Here is a 25,787-nt window from a genome sequence, read left to right on the forward strand (position 1 = left end):
ACACACACACACACACACACACACACACACACACACACACACACACACACACACACACACACACACACACACACACACACACACACACAGACAGACAGACAGACAGACAGACAGACAGACAGACAGACAGACAAATCTTGTATGGAGGGTCCCTGGCACAAAACATTCTCAGATGGGGGTCCGTGGAAATCATTGAGAACCACTGGTTTAAACAACACTAGGAAGCAAGACCAAATAAGCAACTACACTTTAGAAACAAGACCCCCAAAAACACCCAACCCTCAACATTTACAAGAGACTTTACAGAAAAACAAGCCCAAAGTCACTTATAATAAGCAGACATGGCAACTCTGCACACCTCATCTAATCTCTGCCCCCCCCCCCCCCCCCCTTCCTCATCCGCTGTCGTGGGAACAAGTACTCTGATGTTATCAAGTAAAAGTAGAAATACCACAAGAAATACTCTGTTACATAAAATCCTGTATTCTGAATTTTACTTTAGTAAAAGTACAAAGGTATTGGCATCAGAATATACTTACTGTACAAAGGTAAAGTATTTAATGTTATGTCTGTTTGTACAAGACCAAGAGTCCACCATGGAAAATACGTCTCTGACTTTGTTGTGTTTTCTGATCCTTGACGTGTTATTCCAGTGAATACATTGTATCCTACTTGTATTTATCTTTTTTAACATCACTTTAAAATCAGTCAATTAATAATCAAAATCTACAAAGTAGCTTTTAACTTAAATAATTGTATTGGAGTAAAAAAAGGTATAAATACTTTATTAGACAGACATGTAAACAGCACGAGGTACAGTCACACATTAAGACCAAAAGAAAAACAGGAAAAAGTCCAGGGGACTTGAGTAAAGTAAAAGCACCTCAGAGTTGTACAGAAGCCTACTTGAGTAAATGTACTTAGTTACTTTCCACCACTGCTCATCAGTGTGATTCTCTGCACATAAACCACATATCATCTCTGTCAGGCACGAACCTCTTATCTCCACATTTATACCTTTGTTTTTTTCATAAATGAATGCCCTACTTCATTATAGAAGAGTGTTTCACACAAAAGCAGTGAAAATAGCTGATCTACAAGCTCACAACGCCTTTGTAGATCTGATATTTTCACTACTTTTAACATGCTTTTCTTTAACTAATAAAAAGTAACAGTTTTGGACAACAACGACATGTAAGAACATCCTGCTGACACCTGTGTGTGTGTGTGTGTGTGTGTGTGTGTGTGTGTGTGTGTGTGTGTGTGTGTGTGTGTGTGTGTGTGTGTGTGTGTGTGTGTGTGTGTGTGTGTGTGTGTGTGTGTGTGTGTGTGTGTGTGTGTGTGTGTGTGTGTGGTTGGTTCACCTAGATTTGAGTACTTTCTACTTTAAGTACATTTTGATACCAATACTTTTGTACTTTTACTCAAGTACATTTTGAATTCCGGACTTTTACTTGTAACAGAGTATATTTTTTACATTGCAGTATTGATACTTTTACTTAAGTAAAACATGTGAGTACTTTTTCCACCACTGGCCACAGATGATTGACAACATGAGAGAGATACAGGTTCAAACTGATCAAGGACATCAGGCCACAGAGAAGGAACATGAACAAATTACCTCAAATAATACATATTAATAGATTTATTTACAGACTATAGACTCTCATCCCCAACAAGCCCTTTGATGTTCAGGTAGTTTAATTGATGATGTAACCTCTTGTCTCTGTCTTTTGTGTCTTAAGGCTCCCCTGCTCAACCTCTGTCTAAGACTGTTTGCTATGGTTATGATTTGACCATTTACAAGTCTGACCTTAAGTTGGGAACCCTCAGAAGTTGTACTTCACTCCTGATGCTCTCTAGGCAGCCAAAGGATACAAGAGCTGGAACATAGCTGGAAGGTGAGCAAGAGATGGAATGTGTTGTGGCATCATGTGAACGTGAACATGTTTGAGATCTACTGGTTTAAACATTATGAAGCAATCCCAAATAAGCTACTTTAGAAAACAAGCCCCAAACATGACATGGACCACCCTATGGACTGAGCAGTGGAGACTCAACCGTTTTCCAGTTTGATGATGGATTTATGGTTGTAACAGTTAATCAGACTAATCAATTGAATCGATTATTTAAAAAGAATCAATAATTTAATACAATTATCGATTAATAATCAATCCCTATTTTTTACATGCCATTATAGGCGAACATTTCCAGAAGATACACTTACAGTACTTTCATTTATTTACTTTATTACTAAGTCACACAACTAAAGTGTAACTAAACAATCAGTTTCCAGTCACAGTACATAAACATACATAGTGTGCTTTGCTTCATTCTGTTGTATGCTGTTCAGGTCTTTGTGTTTGAATAAGAGACTGAAATATTATCTGTTCAGGTCTTATATGCAGTGGTGTAAAGTAACTAAGTAGACAGACAGACAGACAGACAGACAGACAGACAGACAGACAGACAGACAGACAGACAGACCTCTCAGTATATAAACATTAAACATGAACAATGTTTCAACTTATTTCAGCAGCAGGTCAGGTAACAACATGTTGTGAAGATCAGATAAAACTGTAGTAGTGAAGTGAACACAATGCTGCATATATCATTTAACTTGGAAACCGGTTGTTACATAACACCACCCCTCCTCTGTGTGTGTGTGTGTGTGTGTGTGTGTGTGTGTGTGTGTGTGTGTGTGTGTGTGTGTGTGTGTGTGTGTGTGTGTGTGTGTGTGTGTGTGTGTGTGTGTGTGTGTGTGTGTGTGTGTGTGTGTGTGTGAGAGAGTGCAAGTGCCCACATGTGTGCTGCATGCATGTGTGTGTGAGAGCGAGAGACAGGAGCAAGTGAGAGATAGAGAGAGGGAGACTAGACACAACTACAACACAATGTAAAACACACTGATACAGATATGTTCATGAAACATCAATGTAAAGTACATGAATACACTGTAACAACATGTTTCCTCTCTCTCTCTCTCTGTCCTCACATAACCTCACTTCACCTGGCTTGTCCTCACAGGGTTAAATACTCAGTGACTCCTCCCCATCACTGTAGACACTACCTGTATGATAGAACTTTATGTGTTTATTCACAGTCCACCATTTTGACACAACACCACAGAGAGCTGAACAGCATGGACTCCATTTTGCCACACTGGATGAAAGCATAAAGATTAATATAGGGTAAGTGTTTTAATCACTTTACTAGAACTAATGTATCTATTCTGGTATTATATAGTTGATGGTGTTTATACAATGACTCAGTCATAAACGTTGAATATACAAACAATGAAGTATTGCTTCTTTGTTTTTTAATATATGTTTGGGGTCTTTTTGGCCTTTATTTATAGTTTTCAGTAGAGACAGACAGACAGACAGACAGACAGACAGACAGACAGACAGACAGACAGACAGGAAACAGGGAGAGAGAGACATGCAGCAAAGATCGTCGGGAACGGGACTCGAACCCGCAATGCGTTTTCAGGCTAAATTGGAGCCTAGGTGGCCGGACCGCTGTGCCAGCCGTCCGGGCCGAAGCATTGCTTCTTAATGATTCTTCTGCCTAAACATACTGTATGTCATGACATAGTATGAGCGAATGGAGGAAGGGGATCAACGTCATGTGATTCTCTTGTTTGACCCTTAGAAGGTATAAACAAAGGTGCTTATTGGTCAAAAACCCAGATGTGTGTCTCAAAGAATTACCCCTCCCTCGCCCATCGCTCTCATTCTGACTTTCTCTCCCTCTGGCAGTCCCCCCCCCCACCCCTCTCTGTCTCTCTCTGTCTCTCTGTCTCTCTGTCTCTCTCTCCCTCTCTCTCTCTCTCTCTCTCTCTCTCTCTCTCTCTCTCTCTCTCTCTCTCTCTCTCTCTCTCTCTCTCTCTCTCTCTCTCTCACACACAGTGTTGGGCAAGTTACTTTTAAAAAGAAGGTCAGGTAACAACATGTTGTGAAGATCAGATAAAACTGTAGTAGTGAGGTGAACACAATGGTTCATATATGAAGCATTATTTAACTTGGAAACCGGTTGTTACATAACACCACCCCTGCTCTCTCTCTCTCTCTCTCTCTGTGTGTGTGTGTGTGTGTGTGTGTGTGTGTGTGTGTGTGTGTGTGTGTGTGTGTGTGTGTGTGTGTGTGTGTGTGTGTGTGTGTGTGTGTGTGTGTGTGTGTGTGTGTGTGTGTGTGTGTGTGTGTGTGCGTGCGTGTGTGTACGCTGTGTGTGTGTGAGAGCGAGTTGTTTTTTGTTCCCTGACGAAAAAAGAAAAGAGGGGAGGAGTCATCATACGGTGGTGAATGTGTCTGTGGTAGACAGAATGTGTGTGTATTTTCCCCGGAAGGCAAGACCCGCCCAACTCTGTCTCTGATTGGCTTAACCTGATATTTAACCCTACGTTAACCAATCATCACTCCTCTCTGCCATGTTACTGTGTGACATGCTGCTTTGGCTCATGTTACTGTGAGAGTACATCGCCTGTATGTTAGATCAGTGTTTCCTAACCTGTGGGTCCCACATTATTTTAGGGGGTCCCCAGATGATTATCTTAATGTGTAACATTGTTTTCTCTCTCAACAGTAAACAAACCAACATACAGTATAAGTGTAAACAAGGTATCTGCACATTTATAAAGTTACAATTTAATTACTTTTTAATACCAAATTGGCCAAATTGTCAAATATTCGTATATTCCGTAAGAAAGAGGCAAACGTTGTGAAAATAGCAGATCTACAAGCTCACAACGCCTCCCAGTGCCAGCTTGTAGATCTGCTATTTTCACAATATTTATCTGTGGAACCGAGTCAAACTAAATTAAATGCCTACAATTCCAAGTGATCAGCGGCGGCTCCAGACAATTTTTGATGGAGGAGCTGGAAGGGAGCTTGACTATTAATGGAGGTGCTAACGCATGCACGCGGGAGAGAATTTTGTTTTTTTTTTTACCTTAATTTGGTTAATTCGGTTAAGATTTTAACAAAAATATTTGTATTTGCTGACTGGTTGAGCATTTGTTGGGGGTGCTATGGTGCTATGGACTTCTTTGGAGGTGCTATAGCACCTCCAAGCACCCCCTATCGCTGCCGCTGCAAGTGATTGTCAGGGTGGGGGGGGGGGGGTGGGGGGTCCCCAGTTCAAATATGATTATTTGACTGGTGTGACGTGAAGATTATTGCAGGGTAAGAGATTTTAGACAATACACTGTAGCAATAATCTCTCTAGTCTGGTGTTAAGAGTGTTAACCACTTGAACCCCACACACCCTATTCTGAGGGGAAAGTGTGGCGTTGTGATGCATTGTGAGCTTGTAGATCTGCTATTTCTGGCAAAGAGATTTGGTGTAGAGGGAAAAAAGTACAGAGCCAGTTGTGTTTTACTAAGAATAGAGGGGTGAAGGGGTTAATGTTGTTGAAGTGTTTTATACATTATACTAGAACCACTTGGTATTTAATATCTAAACGTTTGTCTGAATCTGAATGAGTAAAAGTATTATAAACACAACCTGTAGGCTACTGTTGATATAGGAAGCATGTCTTCAAATCACTGTTTAGTTCTGCCTGGAATATAGACGCTGATAGAAAGATCATGCTTGAACTTGTCTGCGTGCGCGTGAGTGAGTGTTTCCTGTGTGTTATTGCACCAGGGAGACAAAGGCAAGACCCGCCCAGCTCTGCCTCAGATTGGCTTACCATGATATCTGACCCTATACCTTAACACATTGGTTCTCAAAGTGGGGTCCGGGGATCCCCAGGGGTCCTTGGGGGGGTACCAGGGGGGTCCCCAGCGAAATGTGTTAATAAAGTGTCACAATCATTTTAACCCCTTTATCCATATTTTATACTTTGGCTATTCAAAAATAGCAGATATACAAGCTCATAGCTTTAGTTCAACATTTAGAATTATGTGAATTAGTTCATTTTAAAATGTGTGAACTGAACTTTGAACTAGTTCATGTAGAAAGTGAACTTCCCTGTGTGACACCTGCTGACCTCTGACCTCTGACCAGTGTTGGTGGCAAGTTTGGTGTGCATGCATGTCTTTAGTGGCGCATGTGTTCCACTATATCCTTTTTGTGTTGAATTACTATAACTGGTTGCATGTTTGTGTTGAGTTAGTGTAACTGGTTGCATGTTTGTGTTGAATTAGTGTAACTGGTTGCATCTTTGTGTTGCAATCAGCTGCAGCTGTTGAGGCTGTGCTCGGACGGACACACTAACACACACGGTCAAATGTAAAATGGTGCATTTATATAGCACTTTTATCCAAAGCGCTTTACATAGATTGTGCATTACATTCAACCATTCACACACACATTCACACACACATTCACACACACATTCACACACACACATTCACACACCTGGAGGAGGAAACCATGCAAGGCACCAACCTGCTCATCAGGAGCAATTAGGGGTTCAGCGTCTTGCTCAAGGACACTTCAACACTAACTCTGGGGGAGCGCCCCAGCCCGGGATTGAACTGGTAACCTTGCGGTCTCCAGTTCACTCTACCTGGCCGCTCTACGTCTGAGCCACTGCCGGCCCTCACAACGAGTCACAATATGCCTTGTGAGCTTGTGGATCTGCTATTTTTAAAAAGTTGTTAGAAGTACGCTAACTTGTAGTTGTGTGTGTGTGTGTGTGTGTGTGTGTGTGTGTGTGTGTGTGTGTGTGTGTGTGTGTGTGTGTGTGTGTGTGTGTGTGTGTGTGTGTGTGTGTGTGTGTGTGTGTGCACACACGCGTGTTTGTCTCATTACATTCCAGTTTAAATTCACAACTGAGGAGAGCATGAGAGGACGTGTCATATCTTACCTACTAACAGTTGAACCAGTTTACAGTGATGACTCACATGGTGTGTGTGTGTGTGTGTGTGTGTGTGTGTGTGTGTGTGTGTGTGTGTGTGTGTGTGTGTGTGTGTGTGTGTGTGTGTGTGTGTGTGTGTGTGTGTGTGTGTGTGTGTGTGTGTGTGTGTGTGTGAGAGGAGCGGGGGGGTGAGCACACGCCTGCTACCTGCAGAGTGTACCCTGTGTGTGTGTGTTGCACGAGGGAGACAAAGGCAAGACCCGCCCAGCTCTGCTTCAGATTGGCTTACTATGATATCTGATATATAGCTCTTGTTTAAACCTAAACCAATCAGAAGCAGAATAGGGCGGGTCATGTCTCTTGCTGTGCTGAGGTTAGAGTGACAGTAGATCACTGGATGATAATAAACATTATAATCCTCTGAAGACTATTTTAATCTCAGTCATTGTATCAAATGTTGTTGAAATGCAAAAGTAAATGTTTACAATACTAGTTAGTAAAAAGGTGTTTTTAAAAGCTGTTAGAAGTAACTTGTTGTATTTAGAATCACATCACAGTTTATAAGTGTTAAGCAGTCACCTCCACAGCTGACAGTAAGTCATGTGACCTCAGGGGAGTTTGGGCATGTGATGCTTTGTTGTAGAGTGAGAACATTCCTGTGTCATTCCATCCATGATCCATCTCTGTGATAACCCAGACATCTTTGACTGCTCATACACCAGATGTTGTTGATGAAGAGTCTAGAGAAGTGTCTGTATTAGAGATATCCTGCACCTTGACCTTAGCCTAGAGGAAGCCTTTATGACCAAGGTCATTAAATATCAACCACTCCTACATAGCTGGGCTATAGGTGCAGACTATTTGTTTTTTATTTGGCAGCCTAGGACATTATACCCACAGACTGGTTGTTAGAGGGTTTCACCATCTTGGGATGCCCAAAAAGGAGGCAAAAAGGCTGGCAAAGTATTGCTATAATTGGCAGCCTGCCACATATGGCGGAGACGCTGTTACTTAACCTCAGGGGAATTTGGTCATGTGACACTTTGTTGTTGAGTGAGGTTGTTATCTCTGTGTGTGTGTTTGTCTGTTATGACTTGACAATGAAAAGGTACTTACGTGATTTAAGTCCCGTGACCATTAACTAAATCCACCTCCCTCCGATCGTTCTTTAATGAATTTGAATAGGAAATCCCCAACACTGACGTCCCTCACAGCCTCAATTCCCACGGCCCCACCCCCCTGCTGCCACCAGGGTAGGTGCAAACCTGAACCCGTTTGTTTGCAAACACAAGCGACCTAAACGACTAAGCTCTGTAGCTTACCAATGTTTTAGCTTAAGACGAGCCCCCATTTGTTATGGCCTGGCTCCAAGGCCACAACAAAAAAAGAGGAAACGACACGGTGGGTATGCAGAAAAGAAGTGTGAACTTTATTAACAAATGATTTAAATGTTAGAAGAACCTAACCCATCGCTCAAAAAATGCAGTACACTGGGCTCATTTAAAAAAGCCCTGAAAATTCACCTTTCAGGAGGCTAAAGAAGGAGGTAGTACCATTTTCCCGTTAGACAGACGACCCCCCCCCGCCCTCTTTTTGCTTTGACTCTCACCCCCCCCCCCCCCATTGTTTGTACATATAGTGTTATTATTGCCTTGACTCTCATCCCCCCTATTGTTTGTACATATAGTATATCATAGTTTTGTTCTGCATTTTTTGTTTTTGTTTGTACATTATAGTGTTATTGTTTTTCTGTATGTTGTGTTGATATTTGAACTGTTGGTGCCACTACATATGACTGTGTGTGTGTGTGTGTGTGTGTGTGTGTGTGTGTGTGTGTGTGTGTGTGTGTGTGTGTGTGTGTGTGTGTGTGTGTGTGTGTGTGTGTGTGTGTGTGTGTGTGTGTGTGTGTGTGTGTGTGTGTGTGTGTGTGTGTGTGTGTGTGTGTGTGTGTGTGTTAGTTGGTTGCAGGTCAAAGTACCTGCCCTGTCAGTCAACTGAACCGTCTGGACTCTTTGTTTTGCCTCGTCAGATCAAAGCATAAAGATTATTGCAGGGTAAAAGATTGTAAACAATACACTATAGCAATAATCTCTCTAGTCTGGTGTTAAGAATGTTAACCACTTCAACCCCACACACCCTATTCTGGGGGGAACGTGTGGCATTGCATTGTGAGCTTGTAGATCGGCTATTTTTGGCAAAGAGATTTGGTGTAGAGGGGGAAAAAAGCTGTCCAAGGACAGAGCCAGGTGTGTTTTACTAAGAACAGAGGGGTGAAGGGGTTAATGTTGTTGAAGTGTTTTATACCATACTAGAACCACTTGGTATTTAATAAATAATTAATACAACAAATTAATCTAAATGTTTGCCTGAATCTGAATGAGTAAAAGTATTATAAACACAACCCACTGTCTGTACTGTTGATATAGGAAGCATGTCTTCAAATCACTCTGTTTAGTTCTGCCTGGAATATAGACGGTGATAGAAAGATCATGCTTGAACTCGTCATTGTGTGTGTGTGTGTGTGTGTGTGCGTGGGTGTGTGGGTGTGGTGTGTGTGGTGTGTGTGGTGTGTGTGGTGTGTGTGTGTGTGTGTGTGTGTGTGTGTGTGTGTGTGTGTGTGTGTGTGTGCACACACGCCTGTGGAGAGGAGTGAGTGTTTCCTGTGTGTGTGTTTGCACCAGGGAGACAAAGACAAGACCCGCCCAGCTCTGCCTCAGATTGTCTTACCATGATATCTGACCCTATACCTTAACACATTGGTTCTTGGGGGGTACCAGGGGGGTCCCCAGCAAAATGTAATAATAAAGAGTCACAATCATTTTAACCCCTTTATCCATATTTTATACTTTGGCTATTCAAAAGCAGATATACAAACTCATAGCTTTAGTTCAACATTTAATTATGAATTATGAACTGAACTAGTTCATTTTAAAATGTGTGAACTGAACTTTGAACTAGTTCATGTAGAAAGTGAACTTTCCCATCACAGTATCCCTGTGTGGATACTGTGATGGCAGACCTCTGACCTCTGACCTGTGTTGGTGGCAAGTTTGGTGCGGATCGGAGCAACGGTGCGCCTTGCAGGTCCGCATTTTACGTGTGTGTGTGTGTGTGTGTGTGTTTGTGTGTGTGTGTGTGTGCGCGCACGCCTGCAGTGCTGGCTCGCACGTGTGCAGTGCTGGCTTGTGTGTGTGTGCACGGTGCGCCTTGTTAGGTCCGCATGTTACGTGTGTGTGTGTGTGTGTGTCTGTGCGCGCGAGCGTGAAGCCAGCGCGTGTGTGTGTTTGTGTGTCTGTGTGTGCGCGTGAAGCCAGCGTGTGTGTGTGTGTGTGTCTTTAAGTGGTGCATGTGTTCCACTGCCTCCTATTTGTGTTGAATTAGTGTAACTGGTTGCATGTTTGTGTTGCAATCAGCTGCAGCTGTTGAGGCCGTGCTCGGACGGACACACAAACACACAGTTAAATGTAGGAGTGGTTGGCATCACTCAAAAATTGTGCCAGTGGCCCCATAAGAGAAGACAGTCACTGGGGGGCGTGTTCTCTCCTCCCCGTCATCAGTGCCCATACCCTAGGTGGGGTTGGTGAAAGGGCCTTTCTGTGTGGAGTTTGCATGTTCTCCCCGTGTCCCCTAGGGTAGGTACCCTCACAAAAACATGTAGTAATCCTGGTTTCTATACTGCCTCCCCCTGGTCAGCCGGGGCGCCTGATCGCCTGATGGAGGGGAAAGGAACTGGTTGGAATAACGTGTTCCTTCCACGCGCTGAAACTCCCCCCTTTCAGGTGATAAGTAGCAGCTTGCTAGCTCTCATGCATTGAAGGAGGCATGAGCTCAACAAGTCACAATATGATGCCTTGTGAGCTTGTGGATCTGCTTTTTTTTTTTTTTTAGGTTGTTAGAAGTAACTTGTTGTAATTAGAATCACATCACAGTTTATAAGTGTAAAGCAGTCACCTGCACAGCTGACAGTAAGTCATGTGACCTCAGGGGAGTTGCTTGAGCTCATACATCAGATGTTGTTGATAAAGAGTCCAGAGAAGTGTCTGTATTAGAGATATCCTGCACCTTTGACCCTATAGCCTAGAGGAAGCCTTTATGACCAAGGTCACTAAATACCAATCACTTCTACATACCATCTCAGAGCTGGGCTATAGGTGCAGACTATTGGTTTTTATATTTGACAGCCTAGGACATTATCCCTACAGACTGGTTGTTAGAGGGTTTCAACATCTTGGGATGCCCAAAAAGGAGGCAAAAAGGCTGGCAAAGTATTGTGCTGTCTCTTTCTCTGCTATAATTGGCAGCCGCCATATACAGTATGGTGGAGGAGCTGTTACTTATGTCTGTTGTCTTATAAGTTGTCAGTATAAGAGATTGTAAACAATACACTGTAGCAATAATCTCTCTAGTCTGGTGTTAAGAATGTTAACCTATTGAACCCCACAGACCCTATTCTGGAGGAACGTGTGGCATTGTGAGCTTGTAGATCGGCTAATTTTGGCAAAGAGTGTATAGAGGGAAAAAAGCTGTCCAAGTACAGAGCCAGGTGTGTTTTATACATTATACTAGAACCACTTGGTATTTAATATCTAAAAGTTTGTCTGAATCTGAATGAGTAAAAGTATTATAAACACAACCTGTACTGTTGATATAGGAAGCATGTCTTCAGATCACTGTTTAGTTCTGCCTGGAATATAGACGCTGTGTGTGTGTGTGTGTGTGTGTGTGTGTGTGTGTGTGTGTGTGTGTGTGTGTGTGTGTGTGTGTGTGTGTGTGTGTGTGTGTGTGTGTGTGTGTGTGTGTGTGTGTGTGTGTGTGTGTGTGTGTGTGTGTGTGTGTGTGTGTGTGTGTGTGTGTGTGTGTGTGTGTGTGTGTGTGTGTGTGTGTGTGTGTGTGCGTGCGTGCGTGCGTGCGTGCGTGCGTGCGTGCGTGCGTGCGTGCGTGCGTGCGTGCGTGCGTGCGTGCGTGCGTGCGTGCGTGCGTGCGTGCGTGCGTGCGTGCGCGCGCGCGCGCGAGAGAGGAGTGTTCCCTGTGTGTGTTTGCACCAGACCCATAGAGAGAGAGAGTTCCGTCACGCTTTGATCTCCTATGGGCTGTAGTTCCAAACATTGGAACTTCCTCATTGAGATTTCCACATTCCATTCTTACAATGGGAGTCCATGCTAGTGTTGTAACTCTCATAGTTATATCACGCTGGTTTGCACCAGGGAGACAAAGGCAAGCCCCGCCCAGCTCTGCCTCAGATATCTGACCCTATACCTTAACCAATCATCACTCCTCTTGTCTAAACCTAAACCAATCAGAGGCAGAATAGGGCGGGTCATGTCTCTGCTATGTGAAAGGCTTGCTGTGCTGAGGTTAGAATAGGGTTTCTCAAAGTGTGGGCCGTGGCACCCTAGGGTGCTGTAACATAAGTCCAGGGACGCTGCAGAATACTTTGATCATATTTGGAATGTATCAATATCACTTCAGTTTAACCACTTAGTAATACAGACCTGAGTTACACTGTACTTGGTGTGTTTGTGGTAAATTGAGGCTTAACTAGACTGCGGGTTACCAGTAGCCTGGTAAACCCTCCCTCCGGAAATCTCATTTCCATTTGATTCCAGGAGTGAGTCTGGCATGAAGGCTTGTATGGGCGTTTCTAGTGCATTACCAAATAACCGAGCCAATCAGCGTCCTCGCTCATTGTTTTGTGATTGACAGCGGGGGTAGGCCAATCAGGTGGAACCCGAGTGGTTCACACGTCATTAATCAATACACCTTTCATACAAGCTGCTCATTAACATCAAAGACAAACCAATTACTCCTGGTGATAATCACTGCAGCCTAAAGTGGCTTAATTGGACATCAAAGGGCCACTTGGACATCAAAGCTACATTACTCCCGCCCAGCTCCAGCCCACAGCCAAATTGCCCATATAGGTCTGCAGGCCAGACTCACTCCTGAAATAAAATACAAATGAGATTTCTGGAGGGAGGGTTTACCAGGCTAGGTTACCAGGCCTAGCTGCTTAAAAGAAGTGTAGAAGAGACGTCCGGACCAGGTTCAGAATCATTCATTTATTCAGCATTCAGTACAACAGCATAGCTTCCAGGGGCAGAGCCTCTGTCCACCCCCAGCCTCACGGCGTGGTCAGTACTCCCTCACAAGTCATTTACAGTCACTCTTTATACTGTAGATTCACATTACAATAACCAGTTGATCAATTCCTTTGTTCAGTGTCGCTATCTGTCTGTATCCTGCCTGTCAGGAAGCCAGGCTGATGTCTTCAGGTTAACAATAGAGATGCAAATCACCATCACACCTGGCAGCAGACTTCCTCTTGAACAACAGGTCAACATTAACATCATGTGCTTGAAGAGCCCAGAAGTGCAGACAGTTAGACTGTGTCTGTTTACAACACATGGCTCCTCCTGACTGTAGTCAAATAACTTCTATCATTTAGATCTGCTTTTGACCTGCATACTGTTCATCAAATATAAGAAAATAAGGGCCAATATACGACATGTTCTTTTTCAATCTACACCAAATGTCTTTGCCAAAAATAGCAGATCTACAAGCTCACAACCTTGTAGTTCTGCTATTTTTGGGGTGAATATTCCCCTCAGAATAGGGATGCTGGGGTTCAAGTGGTTAAACGTCAAGTATAAAGTTATTTTCAATCTGTCCTGTAATGGAAAGTTTTCCTCGTGACAAACTGTATATTATATTATCTGTATCTTATGTATTAACAATACATATTTACATACCATAATATGAATATACGGTAACAATATAAGGCTGTGGATGAAAAGGTTAATTGCAGGGGGTCCCTGAGACAGATAAGTGTGAGGACCACTGGGTTAGAGTGACAGTAGATCACTGGATGATAATAAACATTATAATCCTCTGAAGACTATTTTAATCTCAGTCATTGTAACACATGTTGTTGAATTGCTAAAGTAAATAGTTACAAAACTAGTTAGTAAAAAGGTAGTGGAGTTCAACACTGGTCAGCAACATATTTAGAAGAGCAGAGCAGAACAGAAGTCCATGTGAGTTAGATCAGTGGTTCTGAAACATCTTCATGTCAAGGAGCCATAAACTGATTTGTATTTATAATCATAAAACATTGAGCCAGTGGCCCCCATAAGAGAAGACAGTCAACATTTTTCAAAAGTAGCAGATCTACAAGCTCACAACGAGTCACAATATATTATGCGTTGTGAGCTTGTCTGCGGAAAATGAAATAGGGCTCATGTTTTTAAACTGTTAATCATTCTGCTGGGGAACAAGATGGGGTTCAGGGACCCCCAGGGGTCCTCAAGGACCCCTGGGGGTCCCTGGACCCCATGTTGAGAACCAGTGAGTTAGATCATGTTAGTGATGTGTTGTAATTACAATCACATCACACTTTAAGTAAAGTCATGTGACCTCAGGGAAGTTTGGTCGTGTGTGTGTGTGTGTGTGTGTGTGTGTGTGTGTGTGTGTGTGTGTGTGTGTGTGTGTGTGTGTGTGTGTGTGTGTGTGTGTGTGTGTGTGTGTGTGTGTGTGTGTGTGTGTGTGTGTGTGTGTGTGTGTGTGTGTGTGTGTGTGTGTGTGTGCGCGCGCGCGCGCGCAACATCATGTATATTAGCAGTTGGCGTGGTGTAGGAACAGTAGGAGAGTAAAGCATAGTGCACGTGACTGTGTGTCTACCTGTGTGTGTGTTCATGCACATTGTGCATATGAAGCAAATATTTAAGGTTTTCTGGTATTTTGACTGTAATCTTGACAGGTTTAATAAAGACCAAAGATGAGTCATTGTGAGGAGAGAGAGGAGGAGGGAACTGACAAACAGCTCATCCACAGACCAGAGCCTCCATCTGTGTCTATGAAGAGTGATGAACCTGGACCTCCAGATACAAAGTAAATCCTCCTATACAATATACACAACACTAACACTGTACTTTTAGTCAAACTTAAAAAAAAATGGGACTTAACAATAACAAATATTTAACAAATTGACTTATTCGTTAACATGATAACTATAGAAACATTTATATGATTCCAGAAGTCTTCACCACAGACCAGAGTCTCCAACACCCAGCTGTGTGTCTATGAAGAGTGACCAGTCTAAAGGAAGACCTCCTGACTTCAGTAATGAACCTGAACCTCCACACACAGAGTATGTAAATCCTCCTACACAATGTACACAACACTATAAAGCTTCCCTCACACTACAGGATTTTTTTTTTTTATCTGAAACCATTTTCAATTCTGGTAGCATCATTCAGCATCATTAATCTTATTAGATTCTCTTATGAGATTATCTTCAACATGCACACACTATGACATTTTAAAGGAGGAGTTCACCCAAAAAAATACTTATTTTATATCAATTGCACGCCCCATGAAGCCTTGAATTCATGGATTTATTTTTGTTTTTGTCGCATTCCTAAGCCAACAATTTGATGACCGTGTGTATTTCCGGTAGGAGACACAAATAATCTACTTTGTGTCTCCTACCGGATACATTAGTCGGTAGGAGACGGGAATCAAATTATCTGCTTAGGAATGCAACAAAAACAAAAACAAATCCATGATTTCAAGGCTTCATGGGGTGTGCAATTGATAGAAAATAAGTAATTTTTTGGGTGAACTACTCCTTTAATACAGTGCAGAATTTCATTAAGATTTTCTGGCTTGCTCGAATGCAGCACCTTATGTCATTTAATCTCTTGTGATCTCATGTAGAAGCAGTAGCTGACTATAGATGTATAGATGTAAACTACAAACTGAGCCGTGCAGACGGTTAAACTTGCAGTAGTGACGAGCGGTTGTGATATGTCTGAGGAGACACGTTATAGACAATGTTGCCACATATCTACAAGACTCAGCTGTGTATATCTGTCTGTCTCTTATATGTCATCATGATTTGTGTGCGTGGGAAATCACTTCATCTGTCTCCTTGCAGACTGACTGTCTGTCTCTCAATCGCTCACACAAAACAAACATTTCTGTGATTCCAGAAGTCTTCACCAAAGACCAGAGTCTCCAACACCCAGCTGCGTGTCTATGAAGAGTGACTGGTCAATGGATTTCCCTATGAACTTCAGGAATGAACCTGGACCTTCAAACACAAAGTACGATCACTGATCTCTGTGAACTACAAGTGGAAATGAATACAAATGTATCTACATGAACTAATTTAAAATGTTAAATAGTTCTACTGTTTTCCTGTTTTTTACAAACAAGTTGACAATGACAAGTTATATGTCTTTAGAATACATGTTCTAATAGATGATTACTCTCATGTCTCCAGCTTGTTGACAATACAGCAGCTAGGATTTGAACTGGTGTCAAACCAAGAAGATACAATAAAACTATATTTATCTGAACCACACAGGTCATTCAGTGAATGATTTGATGCCTCAACTAGCTCCTTGTTATCACTCTGGTTCAGCCAAGTGAGTCTCATTGAACATTAAACTACAATCTAGTTTATTTTCAGATAAGAAGTCATTGATAATAGAGGTTTTGTTTGTGAGAGATCTTAAACTGAGTAGAAACAACATGACACTGTGGCAGGATAGAGAAGATCCTTTAGCAACAGACTGTTACACCTACTTTGTGATAAGGAGCGCTATAGGAGACCTTTTTCCGCTTGCTGCTATAAGCAGGCAGAAATAATAACCAGTACAACTCCCCCTCTGGCTGTCTTGATCAGGATGATTAGGATGGGGATGTTAAAATCAATGCTCTAGACTTTTTCTCAATAATATTTGGGCTGTCTTTGAATATTGTAGGTTGACTATTCTTAGATGCCTATTTTAGATGTTTTTATTGTAAAGGTTTTTATTGATGTATCTTTTTCTTTGTCTTTCTGATGATGAGAGCTGCTGTAAACGCCTTAATTTCCCTTTGGGAATGAAGTACAAAAAGTGCAAACTCTTATTATGTACCTACCTAGAGCCATAGTCATTATAGGATAAAATAATCTAACTGTGCTGAGTGTACATACAGTAGGTGTATATACGGTAGGAATATAAACTAGTCAGTCAGTTGGCTTTCACTTCATTTCAGTTGCAGTGTGTTTAGTTTCTGAAGGAAGTCTCACAAATCTCAGTGTGGAGTTTAGTGGTGAAATCACATTGTACAGACTGGCTGCTTGTGTGCATCTCTGAGTGTGATGTGTTTCATTTGTCTAAATGGAAATATCAATTGCTATAAAATAACAATGTTGGTGTAACTAAGATTTACAGAGGGAAATAAATGAATAAATAAATAGCATAGAGTATCAACAATGATCCAACTATCCTGCTCTTCATGAGTTCCACTTTAAGTTCACCAGGTATTTAAGTATTTCATGGTCTGATGGTTCTGTTTTGTGATGTCATGCATTTAGCATCATGGGCTGTGATTGGTCTACTTTTGAGGGGACAGTCTTACTGTACAGAAAACCCTGTTCTGCAGCCACACTGTAAATTATTACGAGGAATATATGCAACAAAGTGTATTTTCAATTCAAATGATAATTATAAAAACATTTGTGTGATTCCAGAAGTCTTCACCACAGACCAGAGTCTCCAACACCCAGCTGTGTGTCTATGAAGAGTGACAGGTCAATGGATTTCCCTATGAACTTCAGGAATGAACCTGGACCTTCAAACACAAAGTAAGATCACTGATCTCTGTGAACTACAAGTGGAAATGAATAAAAATGTATCTACATGAACTAATTTAAAATGTAAAATAGTTCTACTGTTTTCCTGTTTTTTTTTACAAACAAACATACAGAACGATCAATGATATAAACAATAAAACTGGACATGAAACAGGCATTTATTTGTAGATGACAAGTTGTATGTCTTTAGAATACATGTTGTAATAGATGATTACTCTCATGTCCAGCTTGTTGACAACACAGCAGCTAGGATTTGAACTGGTGTCAAACCAAGAAGATGCAATAGAACTACATTTATCTGAACCACACAGGTCATTCAGTGAATGATTTGATGCCTCAATTAGCTCCTTGTTATCACTCTGGTTCAGCCAAGTGAGTCTCATTGAACAAACTACAATCTAGTTTATTTTCAGATAAGAAGTCATTGATAACAGAGGTTTTGTTTGTGAGAGATCTTAAACTGAATAACATGGCATAGATTATCAACAATGATCAAACTATCATGCTCTTCATGAGTTTCACTTTAAGTTCACCAGGTATTTAAGTCTTTCATAGTCTGAGGTGGTCTGTTTTGTGATGTCATTCATGTAGCATCTTGAGCTGTGATTGGTCTACTTTTAAGGGGACAGACATACTGTACAGAAAACCCTGTTCTGCAGCCACGCTCTAAATAATTACCAGGAATATCGGCAACAAACGGTCTATTTAATTCAAATGATAATTGTAGAAATATTTGTGTGATTCCAGAAGTCTTCACCACAGACCAGAGTCTCCAACACCCAGCCGTGTGTCTATGAAGAGTGACTGGTCAATGGATTTCCCTATGAACTTCAGTAATGAACCTGGACCTTCAAACACAAAGTAAGATCACTGATCTCTGTGAACTAGAGCATTAACAACTTCAGATTTTGGCCAATTCGGACACGCACGCACGCACGCACGCACGCACGCACGCACGCACGCACGCACGCACGCACGCACGCACGCACGCACACACATATACGCACGCACGCACAAGCGCAAGCACGCACGCACGCACGCACGCACGCACGCACGCACGCACGCACGCACGCACGCTCCACACACACACACACTCCACACACACACACACACACTCCACACACACACACACACACACACACACACACACACACACACACACACACACACACACACACACACACACACACACACACACACACACACACACACACACACCACACAGACTGCTTTCCAACAATAAGCGGCAGCCAGTAAAAGACAATATCCTGTCAACTTTTAAAATGTTGGTGGACTCATATTTGTCAGAATCATTATATTATAATATTCATGCTTTTATGTCATCTTGTTAAGGTGTCCGTCACAGTCTCTCCTGTCTGTCAGAAATCACTCTCATGTCTCCAACTTGTTGACAATACAGCTGCTTAGGTGCCAAGTCAAGAAGATACAGGAGCCCCCCCCCCCCACCCACCAACAGTAGTTGCTGTTTATTAAAGCAACAACTAGGCTAAGTACTATCACAACTAGTTTAGTGACCGGCAAATGAACAAAAATGTGATACTTCTTAAGAAGTCAACAAGTAGACAACGTGCACCATTTATATCTTACAGGGAGGTTTATGAAACTAAACCTTCCATGACAGATTAAAGACTATTATTGTTTACCAACACAATGCAGTGTGAACATATCCTCATGTCAGGCGTGGATATTATATACATACATAAATACATACATACATACATACATACATACATACATACATACATACATACATACATACATACATACATACATACATACATACATGTTATTATATTATATGTAAATATAATACAAGACTCTTATATTGTAATACATTGTCTTCATCTCCACAGAGAGAGGAAGAGGAGTGGTTGTGTTGTGACAGAGCAGGCGTCCAGGTGTTCAGTGTGTGAGGAGGTTCTGACAGATCCAGTCTCTACCAGCTGTGGACACTGGTTCTGCAGACAGTGCATCACCTCATACTGGGACCAGTCTGCTCCAACAGGACACAATGACTGTCCCCAGTGTGGACAGACATTCAGAAACACTCCTGGACTGAAGTCACCCAGTCAAACCACACCTGGACAAAGTAAGACTGGACAGAATTTGCACAAATTAAAATGGCATGTTAATAAATGGAATGCTTAAATTGCAGAAATCATATTTAGACTACATGTTCAAATGAGTGTCTATATCAATATCTAAGTGCAAATAATGAAGCTAAACAACTATCAACTCTGGACAAAAACAACTGGTCTTGTGTTGTTACGTTTTTCTTAACAAATTGCGTGCTGAATGCTTAAATCATATGTGTTTTTCTCATGTCAGATGTCAGTCTGCTGGTTGATTTGAATGATTATAAGATCAGTTTGAACAGTCTTGATGATGTGAAAGACCACATGACAGAAGAGTCTGGAGCCTCCCTCACCAGCACCTACACAGAGCTCTACATCACAGAGGGAGAGAGTGAAGGGGTTAATAGCCAACATGAGGTGATACAGCTTGAGACAGCTTCCAAGATGAAGACCTTCCATGACACACCAATCAACTGCTGTGACATCTTTAAACCCCTCCCTGGCAGAGAGACACCCATCAGAAGAGTTCTGACCAAGGGCATTGCTGGCATTGGAAAAACATTCTCTGTGCGTAAGTTCACTCTGGACTGGGCAAAGGGTTTGGAAAATCAAGATATACATCTCCTGGTTCCCTTTTCATTCCGAGAGCTGAACTTGGTCAGAGATGAGCAGTACAGTCTTCTCACGCTGATCCATGAATTCCACCCAACATTAAAGAAGGTCACAGCAGAGCAGCTCGCTGTCTGGAAAGTTGGCTTCATCTTTGATGGTCTGGATGAAAGAAGATTTCCATTGTTCCAAAAAACAAACAAAAAAAACAATGACATTGTTTCTGATGTCACAGTGACATCATCAGTGGATGCTCTGTTAACAAACCTCATCGAGGGGAATCTTCTACCCTCAGCTCTCCTCTGGATAACCACCAGACCTGCAGCAGCCAATCAGATCCCTCCTGCATGTGTTGACATGGTGACAGAAGTGCGAGGGTTCACAGACCCACAGAAGGAGAAGTACTTTAGGAACAGATTCAGTGATGAGAAACAGGCCAGCACAGTCATCTCACACATGAAGACATCAAGGAGCCTCCACATCCTGTGTCACATCCCACTATTATGTTGGATCATTGCTACCGTTCTGCTGGACATGTTGAGGACACACACGATAGGACAGCTGCCCAAGACCCTGACTGAGATGTGCTGCCACTTCCTGTTGGTTCAGACAAAGAGGAAGAAGAAGAAGTATGATGAGACACATGAGGTGAATCAACAGCAGCTCATGGAGTCTGACAGGGAAGTTTTCCTGAAGTTGGGCAGGCTGGCATTTGAACATCTGGAGAAAGGTAGCATCCTGTTCTACCAAGAAGACCTGGAAGAGTGTGGTCTTGATGTGAAAGATGCCTCACTGTACTCAGGAGTGTGCACAGAGATCTTCAAAAGAGAGGGTGTGCTCTTCCAGAAAACGGTCTACAGCTTTGTTCATCTGAGCATCCAGGAGTTTCTAGCCGCCCGCAGTCTACCTGCTCCATTGTTTCTCAAAGAAGAACATCAAGGTACTGAAGACATTCCTGGAACGTGATTTTTACTCCATCTCCCGCGTCTACCTCTCCGACTTCCTGAAATCCGCTATGAAAAAAGCCCTGAAGAATAAAAATGGCCACCTGGACTTACTTGTTCGGTTTCTTCATGGCCTCTCACTGGAGTCCAACACAAGTCTGTTAGGAGGCCTACTGGGTCAGACAGAGAACAGTCCAGAGAGCATCCAGAAAGCCATCAAGAACCTAAAGAGCATGATAAACACTGATGATATCTCTCCTGACAGATGTATCAATATCTTCCACTGTTTGATGGAGATGAACGACCACTCATTACATCAGGAGATCCAACAGTACCTGCACGGATCAAAGGAGGTTTTGTCTGAGAGCCAGTGTTTAGCTCTGGCCGCCATGCTGCTGATGTCTGAGGAGGTTCTGGAAGAGTTGGACCTGGACAAATACAACACATCAGAGGGGGGGCGATGGAGACTGATCCCAGCTGTGAGGAACTGCAGAAAGGCTCGGTTAGTAGTCAAGTGAAACATCCTAGTGAGATTACAGCTAACACTATAATTAGAAATGAAGGTTGACATAAAGATTCCAATAATACTGTCTGTGTCTCAAATAGTGACTAGTGGTATTGTTTGTATGTCCAAATAAAGGCCAGTCCACAATAAAGCAGGGTAAAAACTAAACTAAGAGTCTAAAAGCCCAGCTGGTTACCCCCACCAGACCAATGGTTTGAACCCACTGACATTGCCATCCTCTCAGTAGTGGAACTTAAAATAAAATGGACAAGATAATTGTTATTTTCAATGGTCCACATTCACACAGCTCTTAACATTTCTGCTATAATCTTTAGTGTAGGTTTGCTTGTTAATAAAGAGCCATGTCTGATTCATGAAAGGCTGTGTAAAGCCTTGATTTGTGCGTGACTCAGGTGTATCAGATGATGAATTCCACCAAATAGTAAATATGCCATATATTTGCTCATTCTCACTTTATTCATTTCACACCTTCGACTGCTGGTTGAACATTGCTCTCTTCCTCTGTTCACTCCACTCTGCCCCTCCCCCCACCTCAGACATTTTTTTTTTGGTTGCATTCCTGAGACAAAACAGAATATTAGCAGTGTCTGCTGTGGTAGAAAACCAATGCAAAACTATATTAAAGAAAAGTATATAAACTCCAAAACAGCTCTCACAGTGTAATCACTATGAGCCTACTGATGATCCAGGTTTAAAGACAATGTTTTAAATATAGTTTTGCTCTTGTTAAGATTGGTTTCCTATTAATGTCAATTAGTCAAACTAGAGGTTCGGGCCGCTTCGTGGCCCTCACATCTACGGTGCACCAGTGATCCAACTGATATGGCCATATATGGAGATCTCTATCTGTCAGTCCTTGTCCTTTTTATGGGACACTGCGCCTATGTCACACATGCGCAGTAGGGTGGGCCTATAGTGGCCAAAAAAAAAGTGGCTAAAATGTGCCTGAATAAGAAGAATGTAGTTTCATATTAACTGTACAATATGTAAGTACATTGAAGGTGGGGAAAGAAGCCTAGGCATTAGCCAGAGCACTGATCAATAGTCTGTGGCAAGTTTGGAGGCAAGTGGAGACCTTGTGTGCTGACCAACCCGGGACGTACACCACAGCGTGGGCATTTTAATTAAAGTAGTAGGATATTGGATTTAGCTTCAGGAATATCACAAACACTAAAAACTCAAATCTCCATGAATTCAAGGTTTTAATGATAGGGAAACAGTATTTTTTTGGGGTGAAATATTATTTTAATGGAAGACAAAACTATATTAGTATACTCAGCATACTGTAGGTGAAGTGCACACATGTAACATGAAGGTAACCAACATCAATTCGACTCAACCAATCGCCGACAGACGACCCCAACCTTAGTACACACAGAACAACAGGAGAACTCAAGTCCTCAAACTATTCATATGTGTCCTCTTTATGAGTTATTCTACCATGAAAACAGACCATACCATATGAGAAATGGACCATACCATTAGTGAAGGGGTGTACAGAGGATGGCTTTTTAAACAGTGAGCTTGGTTACTCAGATTTACTTACATTACATTAACTTTCCATCTGTTGTTTACTTCCCTGTTCTCTGATCATACTTAAACTGTTTATGTCTGTATAACTAGATACAGTAGGAGATCTCTTAGTTAACTTCCATGACAGTGAACTAGGTATAATTTGTTTTGATAGTCTCTTATTTAATCTGTATTTACAGACTTGCCGGCTGTAACCTCAGACAGACAGAGGTTGAAGTTGTGGCTTCAGCTCTCAGCTCTAATCCTTCCCATTTGAGAGAATTGGACCTCAGCGAAAACAACCTGGACTCAGGACTACTGGAGCTGCTCTTTGCTGCACTGAAGAGTCTGCACTGTAGACTGGAGATTCTAAGGTAATATACATTTACCCGATTTATTTTGATTAAGGGTTTGACTGTGCACAGATATTCTGTCAACCTACTAAACGGGGCTGCCACTACTAATCGTATACAAAATAATATTTGGTTATTGTATTTAATGTATGTTTAATTGAGATATATACGTTTTTTCCCATATTGCTGTAATGTCTTAATAAAATGATGCTTTTAACAAGCGAAATAAGTAGGGGCCGATCACCTAGGGCTCAGGCACCCACAGGAGACAGCGAGCACCCACTGGGAATGTGCTGGTCGGACAGATCTACAAGCTCACAATGCGTACAATTGTGAGCTTGTAGATCTACTATTTTCGCCGCACGACCCCGTCGTACGACGGAGTATACATTGGGCTGTAACGTGTGCAGTATCGGGTTATAGTAACGTGACTGAACGCTGTCAATGAACAAACCAAGATGAGACGACATGTATTTCTGCTGCCATGCACCTGTCTCACTCTCTCACTGCCATGCACCTGTCTCACTCTCTCACTGCCATGCACCTGTCTCACTCTCTCACTGACATGCACCTGTCTCACTCTCTCACTGCCATGCACCTGTCTCACTCTCTCACTGCCATGCACCTGTCTCACTCTCTCACTGCCATGCACCTGTCTCACTCTCTCACTGCCACACACCTGTCTCACTCTCTCACTGACATGCACCTGTCTCACTCTCTCACTGACATGCACCTGTCTCACTCTCTCACTGCCATGCACCTGTCTCACTCTCTCACTGCCATGCACCTGTCTCACTCTCTCACTGACCAAACCTTGTTTAGACAACAAAGAATAGTAAAACATATCACTTCCATAGGATATACTTTTACAGTGGTGGAAAAAGTACTCAAAGTTCAATACTGCAATGTAGAAATACTCTGTTACAAGTAAAAGTCCGGAATAAAAAAATTACTTGAGTAAAAGTACAAAAGTATTGGTATCAAAATATACTTAAAGTACCAAAAGTAGAATATACTCATCATGCAGAATGTCCCGTTTCACATGGTATATATACAATGTATTAAAATGTTTTGAAAATAGCAGATCTACAAGCTCACAACACGTCACATCGCAACGTGTTGACACAGTCAGTGGTGGAAAGCAACTGTACTGTAGTACAGTACTTGAGTATTTCCAATTTCCAATACCTTTACTTCTACTCCACTACATCTCAGAGGCAAATATTGTACTTTTACTCCACTACATTTATTTGAACATTTTAGTTACTAGTTACTTTTCAGATATAAATGATGATATAATGAAACATACATTAACCACTTTAACCCTATTTTATACATCGGCTATTTGAAAATAGCCGATCTACAAGCTCACAACGCGCCGCATTGTGACGCGTTGTGAACTTGTAGATCTGCTATTTTCAAATATGTAGTATTTTTACTTTTGGTACTTTAAGTACATTTTGATGCCAATACTTCTGTACTTTATTTTGTAAAATATTATATCCAGTTGGGTGAAGTTTAGACCATTTATTAGGAAGATTTCAGCAGAGCATCAGCATACAGATCATGAAAAGCTCCTGCAGCCCCTCGGGGCACAAGCTTCTTGAGCACCCATCTAACACAGTTCTTATAGTCCACATTGTACCAGAGATGCTATTCTAAATGGTCATATAAGGTATGTACTAAAGATAAGAGCGAGGTACACATATACACATAGCTGACAGAGTAAGAGTAGCATGAGAGAGTCAGCTCAGCTGTTAGATGGACAGCTGTAGCTGAGTTGGAATTAGCCCATTTATGTGAAACCTTGCTTCAATGAGATAACCAACAAATACACAATATATATACTTGGCAATCTATACATTTATGCCACCATAACTTTTACTCAAGTACATTTTTAATTCTGGACTTTTACTTGTAACAGAGTATTTTTATATTGCAGTATTGGTACTTTTACTTAAGTAAAGAATTTGAGTACTTTTTCCACCACTGGACACAGTACTTGAGTACTGTATTGATACAGTACTTGAGTAAATGTACTTAGTTACTTTCCACCACTGTTCTTTTAGGACTAAGCTAAGATCACAGGCTAGGAGATAAAGTGAAGTTGAAGCAGAGAAGCCTACCTCAGTTTACAACAACGATGTGGTGAAACACACCATCCAGGTTCACTTTTTATATTCTGACAAATAATATCTTGTGCTGCTGTGGGATAAATCACCCGCCCCCCCTCCCCTGTAACTAAAGGGACTCGTAACGTGCGTTGGGTCGTGAGTGAACTCACATTTCAAATCACATTG

At 41.9% G+C, this 25,787-nt stretch overlaps 2 protein-coding genes across 2 annotated transcripts in view; both read left to right on the top strand.

Moving 5' to 3' along the window:
• LOC308094999 (NACHT, LRR and PYD domains-containing protein 12-like) overlaps window positions 1–25,787 on the top strand; it is a 518,863-nt gene that overhangs the window by 479,015 nt on the left and 14,061 nt on the right. The window lies entirely within an intron of this gene.
• Window positions 1–25,787, top strand: part of LOC308094996 (NACHT, LRR and PYD domains-containing protein 3-like) — a 569,186-nt gene that overhangs the window by 201,508 nt on the left and 341,891 nt on the right. Inside the window, exon 9 of the mRNA XM_080441836.1 lies at window positions 14,835–14,948. Coding sequence (XP_080297962.1) covers window positions 14,835–14,948 — 114 coding nt within the window. The remainder of the gene's footprint in view (window positions 1–14,834; window positions 14,949–25,787) is intronic.

Source organism: Gymnoscopelus braueri (genome assembly GCF_963280865.1).
Source record: "Gymnoscopelus braueri genome assembly, chromosome: 11".
Classification (NCBI taxonomy): domain Eukaryota; kingdom Metazoa; phylum Chordata; class Actinopteri; order Myctophiformes; family Myctophidae; genus Gymnoscopelus; species Gymnoscopelus braueri.